The sequence below is a fragment of the Grampus griseus genome (assembly GCF_964374135.1).
Source record: "Grampus griseus genome assembly, chromosome: 4".
Classification (NCBI taxonomy): Eukaryota; Metazoa; Chordata; class Mammalia; order Artiodactyla; family Delphinidae; genus Grampus; species Grampus griseus.
The window spans coordinates 83,200,853-83,210,714 of NC_138997.1; the positions used below are offsets into that span (position 1 = coordinate 83,200,853).

Consider the following 9,862-nt stretch of genomic DNA (forward strand, 5'->3'; position numbering starts at 1 on the left):
ATGGTCCTTTCATGAGATCAAGTAGAAGTAGATACTAGGAGTTTCTCAAATTTGAACTACATGATAGAAAAGAGAGAAATAAATGTATTTTTAAATTTAAATTATTCCCCACAAAAGGTAAACGGATAATGGGTAATCACATTTAGTGTTTTCACAAATATTAATTATATTTGGAATCCTATCCTGGACTTGGACTTTAAATATTGCCCTTTATCCAGAAGATTTAACAATGTTTTAGGAATTCCAAGGACTGAAAAATTTCATCATTTGGGTAGTTTACACAAATCCTACAGCACTTATACTATCAGCAAATTCTTCCTGCTGACAATTCACAATCTCTTGATAAAGTCATTTTCTCTATTTCTCTCTTCCATGCAGGGGGAGCAGATGATTGCAAAGAGACACATTTGTGTTTCTTTTTTATATAGTGACATTTAAATTTGGAATGCATATATGCAGGGACATATTCAAGCTTTTTTATCACAAAAAAGGAATTGAGTACATAAATGAAAACAAAATTATCTACTCATATAATCACCAAAGCTTAAAATGAAGAGGAAGACTTAGAAGTAATCTGGTCTATTCATGCTTCCCTAAACATCAGCTGGGCTCCACCCAGGCATGAGAGGATATTCATGAAGACACACACACAAACATTTCAGGGACAGTAACAATGGAAAATAATCTATCATTTGAAAACTGATTAAGGAAGAGATTTCACAATATCTTGTCATGAATCCATTGTTGGGAAAATTCAGGGCATGATGGATGTTCTTAATTGGCCAGAGGGAAAATGGTGAGAGGTAAGAAAGAAAGGTTTTCTGGGAACTCATTATGGTTGCCATGCAGTTAGAGTACATTTGGTAGGTTCTGGGGAAATGGAAGGGTTTTTAAGCAGGGGAGTGTCAAGAGCAGAACTCTGATGATGGTTTGTCTGACTCCAGAATTAGAATTCTTAAATGTTGTATGAACCACATAAAAATTTGGAAGGAACCTAGAGTTTAAATTTTCTTGAGCTAAATATAGGGATAACAACCATTAGAAAACTATGAAAGAAAAGTATATGCTTTTATTTTTTTCAGTAGACTTTGGCTCTCTTATTTTTTTCTTTTGCATTTTCTATTTGCTAATCATCTTGTATACCCATTTGGTGAAAAGCATATGTGCTATGAACTGTTTTTGTTTTTATTATGATAGTCACACAGATGGGTCAAGATTAAAAAGCCACACGTAAGGGCAATGATAACTAGACTATTATACTTACAGACTTCCTAGACTAAATATAAAATGTTTTCGTTGCATGAATTGGCATAATTAGAACAGGCTTAGTTTTCATATTCAACTGTATAACATTGTTTGTAACTCAGAAAAGACCCAAATCAGAAGAGATAAATTAAAAAGAATTGTTTGCATGTGTGGCTTTTTTTTTTAATATTTATTCCCTGCCCTCTTCTTCAAATAATGATATAAAGATGAAAACTTATATAAAGCTGAAAAGACAAATATTTTAATTATTTAAAAATAAGTTCAGTGATCCACAGAAGAACCTTAAACTTTAACTCCCATCAACTCTATGCTAAGTTTGATAATTATGTATATATTCTTTCTTCAAAACATATGAACTTGTCACCATGGATGGCTTGAGAGTTATTATAAGAAAGTTTACCATGAAAAAGATAATTTATTAACTACTAACATGTGTTTATAGACATCCTTTTATCTTCTTAAGTGTTTTTTCTCATTTAATTCTTATTACCCTATCAGGTAGACACTATTATTGTATTCATTTTTTAGATGAAAATAATTGAGTCATATCAAGGTTACATAATTTACTCAAGTTCACATATCAGGAAAGTGTAGGAACCAAACTTCAGACCCAGCCAATCTTCCGCGACAACCCACATCCTAACTACCACATATACTGTTTTCCATGTACAGACTAATAACTAGACTTAATAACTGTCTCAAGGCATACACACACACACACACACACACACAAATTGTTGTTTTTACATATTTTTCCAACCCATGAATGATAAAAATAAAGCTAACGTCATCTGGGGATCCTAGAATTCTTAAATTTAGACAGAGGTCCATCCCATTAGAAATGTTAGTCTAAAGCTAGTCTAAGGTGTAAAGCTAATTAAACCATGATGTTGGCTTTGTTTCCCAGGCAAAAATATAACACTTGCTGGGTCCTAGACTCAAGTTCTTCACTCCCAAATTTGACCAATAAGCTCTGTTCTTTTATCTTTATGGATAGCAAAACAAAACAAAACAAAACAAAAACACATGAATTCACCGGCATAAATCTTATCAACCCTTCCATTTTATACCAACGGAGTAATTGTATCTGTACTATGATCTGGTAGTCTGAGTAATAGTTAGAAGTCAAACAGCAAATGTATGTGTAGTCAAGGATTTACCAACCTTGTAACTTCCTCTCATTCCTTCCAGTGAATTTGGAGTCAGGTAACTTGATTGAAGGTCTACATCAGACACTTTCACCATGATGTCTCTGTAATTTCCCCTGTAACGTTCAGTAAATGGAATTGCAATGCATATTGGAAATGGAATTCTCTTTTCCATATCTGAGCACTCTACAGTGATAACATTGCTGACCAATTCTTCATTATCACTCACTATTAAAGAACTCATGTTATTAATTATCCGGCATTCTAGATGTTGTAGAACATAGGATGGTGCTGTAATATAACAAGACACTTGGATGACAGTATCATCACTCAGCACATCAAGATACCTGCAGGGGAAAAAAAGGACATCATTTTTTCAAATATTTGATTTATAGACTGTATAGTGAAATGCCTAAGAGCACAAGCTCTAGAGACACGTTGTCATGGTATGAATCCCTGCTCTCCCACTTAGTAACTCTGTGACCTTGGGCAAGACACTTAACCTCTCTATGCCTCAGTTTCCTCAACTGTAAAATAATGATAAAATAATACCTATCTCATAGGAAGACTGAGAATTAAATGAACTATTATACAGTAAGTAATTAAAAAGCCGTGCCTGGCACTTAGAAAGTACTATATATATTAAGCTATTGTTACTATTGTTACTACTATTATTATTTAAGCAGACGATTCATTCCTGTTTTGTTCACTTCAAATATAAATCTGAAGATTGCTGAAGCTTCTTGATAAACCAAGTACTAGTGCCTGAATAGTCTTCTAAATTTTGAGGAAAGGTATAGATATGGTACTGGAATTGTTTATTACATTTTTAAGAAAAATAAAGAAAGGTACAAAAGTACTGTGAATGTATGTTTAATCAAAGTAAATAGAAACAGAATATTTACAGTCCTCAAAGAATGAATCCAAAAACTGATTTTGACAATTGGTTTTACTCTTGCTTTTTGTACCATCACCTTTGCCTAAGATTTTAGAGTCTTATAGATTTGAATTCAGTTTTGAGATCAGTCACTTACTATTTGTTTGACCTTTAACATCAACTATTATTATTAAAATAGCTAATATTTTAGCTCTTTCTATGTACCAGGTTTTAGGCTATACATTATTTCATTCAAATCCTCACACCATGGGTATGAGGTACTACTCACCCATGGGCAGGTACTACTATCATTACTATTTTACAGATAAAGAAACTGAAGTTTAGAAATTTTAACTTGCTGAGGATCACACAGATGGTAAGTTGTAGAATCAATAAATGAGTCCATCTATCTTTAACACAAAAGCCCAAACTTTCTAATATAATATCATACTTCCTCAAATCATTCCAAAACACTGGTTTCTTTATCCATTACAAACTGAAATGAATACCAGATTCACAATAATGTGAGGATTGAATGAGATAAAATATGTCAACCTCTTACAGTAGTGGGTTAACATAAATGAGTGTTCAATAAATGTTAGCTCTCTATGTTAAAACTACCAGCTTGCATTTCCTCTCTTCTCGCTATTTCTCATTTCATACCAGTGAAATGATTGAAATATAAACAATGTCAAAGAGAAATAAGAGGATCTTTATAAAATGCAGCATTAATATCAAGTTCTAGAATAATCAGCTTTTAATTATTTTTCAATTAGTAAATTGAATGCTATAGTGCCCCTTAACGCAGAAATCTAGAAAATATGTTGAAATTTCAGGGAGGGTTATTTATTTATATTTACAATTCTGAACCCATAAAGTTAAAAGGAATAGAAAATTATCCAGCACATGGGTCTGTTTGAGTCTTCTCTGATCATGGTGATAAAGGTATTTCAGAAAATTAGATACATTGTTTAATATAGGATACAATGATCCAGTCTTTTTCTAAATCATCATAGCATTACTTTATTCATAAATTAATTTAAATCTTTAATATCATAAAATAGACAGTGTTCAAATTTCCCATTGTTGTTTTTAATTAGTTTCTTTTATCTGAATCCAAATAAAAGCCACAAATTGCAGTCAGTAGGATGTGTGTTTACATCTTTTGCATTATATATGTTTCCCCTCAATTTCTTCTGTCCTTCCTTCCTCCCTCCTTTCCTCCTTCCTCCCTCCCTCTCTCCCTCCCTTCCTTCCTTCCTTTTGGTCTTACTCTCACTCTCTTGGTCTCTTGCTCTCAGGCTGGGGGAATACTACAGATCCAGTCTTGTATAACTTCAAAAATGACTCTCTTTTGTGCCCTGGAAACCCAACTCAATACACTCTTCTTGCAAAAGACTGACAGATGAAGTAGGGCAAGGGGCCCTGTAAATGCTTCCATTTCCCCTAGACCTAATCAAATAGATCTAGTCCAGCCACTAAAATAATCACATTGGTTTATTCTAGTGTCGTTTCCCTTTGTATACACTAAGACAACTACCCTGGAAGAGATAGGCTTTTTTCAAAACACTCTCCCGGGAGGAATCACGACAGATTGTGAGCTAGGTTTTATTTATGACTCTCATCTTTCTTGTGGCATGATGGCTTCCTAGCCTGAGGAATTGCAATGAGTAGTCATCTTCTGAAACATGCAAGCCAAGCAAAATTGGTTTTCATGCCACAAAGAGGAAATCACTAACTAGGAAACACCTAAAGGAGGTGTTAGAGGGAGTGGTTCAGCAATGACTCATTAGTTGATGCTTTGAGTCATTTCTGAATGTGAGGATATGAAGTGTTAATGTTTTTCTCAAGCGAAATGGGCAACCGCATATTGACTACTTTCATAGTTGTTTTGCAGGGGCAGTAAGCCTTTCACACCGGGGGGGGTCTTTCACGGGTTAAATATTACTCCTGTGACACCTATAGAATTCATTAGATTTTCAGACATGCAGGAAACCTTACAGCTAAACCAGCTCAACCTCTTCATTTTATAGATGAGACAACTAAGGTCAAAGCGCGCAAAATGACGTGCCTGAGATCATAGACTCATTCATTCTGTTGTCCTGGAAATGGTATTGTATTCTGAAAGAGCAGACACGGGATAAGTGAAGTTTGGCGGTGTGTGGGAGTGGAGAACGTGAGGGTTGTTGGGAGTGAAATAAATCAACATACTAATATTTAGCTGAGAGTGAACATCTGCCAAACAACAAGGCGCTAGGCCCTTCAGGTGATTTTCTCATTTGACCTTACCAAATAATCCCAGCAATAATTTCTATAAATAAGAAAATGGGGCTAAGAAATGAAACAAGTTGCCCAGGGTCACAGAACTAGTAAGTAATAAAACAGGAGATAAATTTAAGTCTGTCTCCCAAACCAATGATTTTTTTTTTTATTCCCCATTACCTTCTAAGGGTCTTAATTTTACTGTGAAAATATGGCTTGTGAATATTTTATTTTATTTGGACAATTATGGATTATTATCCCCTTGTATAGGGGAGATAATTCACAAAATAGATCAGTCAGTTTCAACATATTTTTTCGAAGTCATGGGCTCTTTGAGAATCTGGTGAAAGCTCTGGACCATCTCCAAGGAGATAAAATAGGTGTGAAAATATACATTCAATTTTAGGAACCTCCCGAAGCTTATCCATGAGCCCTCCCAGAGTTCTTAACCCACGGGTTAAGAATTTATGATGATTTATAAATCAGATAAATGTGAGAATTCATTTGAGGATATAAATAAAATAAATCTGAGGCTTGGAAATTCTCTTCTAATATTTGAACTCTGCAGTCTCCTAGTTTTTTCTTATGATAATCTAAAGAGTAGTGATTTAGGAATGTGTCCATGTTCTCGACAATTGTCCATTTTAACTACTTTCTTATACAGTCAATTCTTTCTTCCTTTAAAGAAACCTTTAATATTTTTCCTGAAACTATAAGAAACAAACAATATTATTAATAGCAGCCATAAACATTTTTATGGGAGTAATTTAAACTGAATTATTGATTTGTAATATCTTTTGGTGATCTGAAATGTATATATAAAATTTTATTCATGTATAAATATTGTTTTATATACAAGTAGAAACACATATAAGCAGGAATATACAAGCACCTCTCACATTGTATTTACTCACTCCTTTTCCATGATGTTATGCTTTTGCTTTAGACTCTCTGAATCACTGGGAAGAGGACTATTCACATATTTACTGGAGATATCACATGTTGTTGAGGATGTGGTAATCTCTTACTTTGGCTTTCTGAGGTCTCTTGAATTTCTCTTTCTCTTGTCTGGATTATGTCATGCATCTCTTCCCTGTTGCTATTTATGTTCTCAACAGTCATGTGTTCTATTTGTTTATCATCTTCATTTTCTGCATTATCTGGGAACATTTTGTTCTGTGACTCTTCTTGCCCTGTTACATCTCCCTTCAATGATGTATTGTTTTATTTTCCCACTAGTTCTGAACTCCTATGTATTTTTTTTTTTTAACTGAACCTGGTTTGTGTAATGACTTTCCTCTCCATTTGTGGGAGAAACAAGAAGCTGTTTCTATGACATTTTGTTCCCCTCTTGCAGCAATGTCTGTTGCTTTGATATCTTGAATGGTGGACATTGTCTGCAGTGGAGTACATTCATCATGCATGCTGCATAAATTACACATCTCCTTTTCTTCTTTCTTTAGAAATGTAGCAGTGCTCCCCAAATATTACTTCTTTTCATGAGGCAATCTATGAATGCAATGATTTCTACATACACACAGAGACACATTAAAAAGAGTAAATACAAAACTAAACCAAATAATGTTTCTCCACTGATATGTAATGAAATATGGAGAAATTACCCTAGAAATCTACAAAGACCCTTATTAGGCTTTTAAGCCTACCTCCCTTCTGAAGAAGTCATTTGCACAACTGTAATTCTTTTAACACATCTAGAAGTTGGGGATAAATTGCTTTTTAACATAGTAGAAAAGACTAAATCTAATCCCTCTTGCTTGTGAAAATGCTTTGAGTATTTGCAGAAAGGTATCATGACCCCCATCCATAAGATGCCATTCAACTGAAGCCAATATCTCCCTCAGTCATTCCTCATTTGGTATGATTCTGAGAATTGTTTTACTTCTTTGGATGTACTATGCAGTTTATCAATGATCCACATATAATTATTCACCTAAAGTTTAGCAGAGCTCTCCAGATGAGACTTGGGTAGCAGGCATACCAAAGCTACATTATTTCTGCTGATGCAGATGCTGTATTTTATTGGGTACTTTGTTTGCTATTATGATTGGATTAGGTTTATACTACTTCTCCTGCTGGACTTGTGATGACTGGAAATTTTCAAATGAATCTTTCAAAAATAGCTCTAATTATATCAATTCTCTGATTAGAACCTGGCTACTCAAGGACTAATAAACCAAGTGAAGCCTCTTTGCTCTGGTGTAAACCGTCACCATGATCTGATCTGATATAATCTCTCACTCCATCCCCATTTCTTATTATTTTCCTGTTTGTTCATTCCTCCTCTCCTCACAGCTGGGGTCACTTGATGGCTTCTTACAGGCTTAGCAACTCTGCAATCTTTAGAATTCAATTCTGAACTCAAGAATATGTAATTTAAGGCCCTATAGCTCAGTGTTTTCAAAATCATCAGTAAATCATCCTTTAACTAGTCTAGCCTTATCATTGGGCTCCAGTTCTGACAACTTGTTTTTTATCTTGTATCTGAGACTCATGCTTTATTTTGAACTCCTATTCTGGTAGCTGAGTCATCATCATTTTCCATGAATGATCATTTGTGTTGCCTAGGACCACATTCAGTTCTCTCCAGAGATTCCATTCCTGGCTATGAGATCCAGCTGATGGTCTCTAGGTCATGCTGCCTTTGGACAGATTTCCCTCATGTCCACAGTCTGCCCTCTAGACTGAATTTCTTAACGTTATCTGGATTCCTGATTGATGAGACCTGCCTGCTTGCCTTGACACTACATTATTTAGAGTTAGATTTGATGATGCCACCTATCTTCTTATCTAGAGTAACTTGTTGTTGTCTGAGATCATAGACATCAGATACCATGTTCTTCCTGCCATGCTGTATTTCGCATCCATAACTGGCCCTATTCCCAAGAACCTGCACCCCACTTCGTGTGTGGGGGGGGTCTAATTTCATATCCCATCCCATCCCATTCTTCCCAGTGTTTTTTCAATTAACAGGTTCAAGTTCAAATAAGTCTAAAGATAGAGTATCATACTCCAATATGAAAAAACTGCTTGTCCTGCCTCACACTAATCCTATATTTTCCTACTTCTAAGTGTTGGGTCCTACTAATAACATCTCTGCTGGAATGCTCTTTAAGGTACCCAGTTTCTGGCTGCATAAATCCAATTCATTCCTTAAGCTTCAGGTTAGTTACTGCATTTGTGCTAGTGAAATTCCCCACTCTAAAAATGGAATCTCACCTATTTCTGAAGACTTAACGCATTTCATTTTTATGTCTCTAATGGAATTAGCTTCAATGTCCCTTGCATTATTGTGCAATTGCCTTAACTGATTTCCCATGTTAAATTGTTAGTCCCTTGTGGACAGAGACTCTATCCTGGTTTTTGTACGCTCCTTAGCGCTCTCACAGTGGCTACTCAATCAATATTTCTTAGAGAAAGAATAAAGGAAATACTTGCCTTGTCTCCAGGTACAATAATTCTCTTTGTCAAGCAGTACATACAGCTGCTGTTAGGTGGAGCACAGAGTCCCTGTAGTATGTTCCAAGAGTTGGTGAAGGGCCTTACTGAGTTCTTGACCCAGAAAGACCACTGTGGCTATCCAAGTGCCCCCGCCAGCCCCTTCACAATGGTCTTCACCCAGGAGCTCCTGCTTTAGCATCAAGTTTTGTCTCCAAATCTGCTTCAATATTTGGCCTAGTTTACCTGAGCCTATGTCTTCTGTATCCATTTTATGCTCCACAGGTGGGATGTTTTCTAACAGCAAAGCCTAAAGGTTTAGCAAATTCAAGCTTGGCTGTGGTTTTTTTCTTCTAAAATCTAGGAGATGATCCAAGTCAGCTAGCCAAGCACTTTCCTGCAACATAATAGTTTATTCAGCTTCTTGTTGACCAGTGAAAAGTTACTAGGTGACCAAAGGAGGGGCGTTCCTGCACCATGGGTGCCACTGTGTACAGAATAGATTAACCACAGGGATGGAGTTACCTCACACAATCCCACTTTCCATGTAAGTTTTACACTTTCGATGTACTATGGAAGCCTCATATACTTTTCAAGTTTTGAGGCAACAAAATATGGATTCTGTGGTAGGATGAGGAGTATATTAATCAAAGGTGAACTCTTTTAATAATACTGCTAATAACTATATGAAACTCAAAAATACTTATGGGGCTTCCATGGTGGCGCAGTGGTTGAGAGTCCGCCTGCCGAGGCAGGGGACACGGGTTCGTGCCCCGGTCCGGGAAGATCCCACATGCCGCGGAGCGGCTGGGCCCGTGAGCCATGGCCGCTGAGCCTGTGCATCCAGAGCCTG

General features: G+C 35.9%; 1 protein-coding gene across 1 annotated transcript in view; it reads right to left on the reverse strand.

Annotated features, from left to right (window-relative positions):
- The window catches only part of DTHD1 (death domain containing 1), a gene marked incomplete at both ends in the record, with an annotated part of 70,221 nt that extends 60,941 nt beyond the window's left edge, over window positions 1-9,280 (reverse strand). The window contains 9 exon segments of the mRNA XM_082654028.1: window positions 2,431-2,761; window positions 6,468-6,579; window positions 6,582-6,777; window positions 6,781-6,814; window positions 6,816-6,871; window positions 6,873-7,042; window positions 7,045-7,080; window positions 9,010-9,061; window positions 9,065-9,280. Coding sequence (XP_082510154.1) covers window positions 2,431-2,761; window positions 6,468-6,579; window positions 6,582-6,777; window positions 6,781-6,814; window positions 6,816-6,871; window positions 6,873-7,042; window positions 7,045-7,080; window positions 9,010-9,061; window positions 9,065-9,280 — 1,203 coding nt within the window.
- Between the last annotated feature and the right edge of the window lie 582 nt (window positions 9,281-9,862).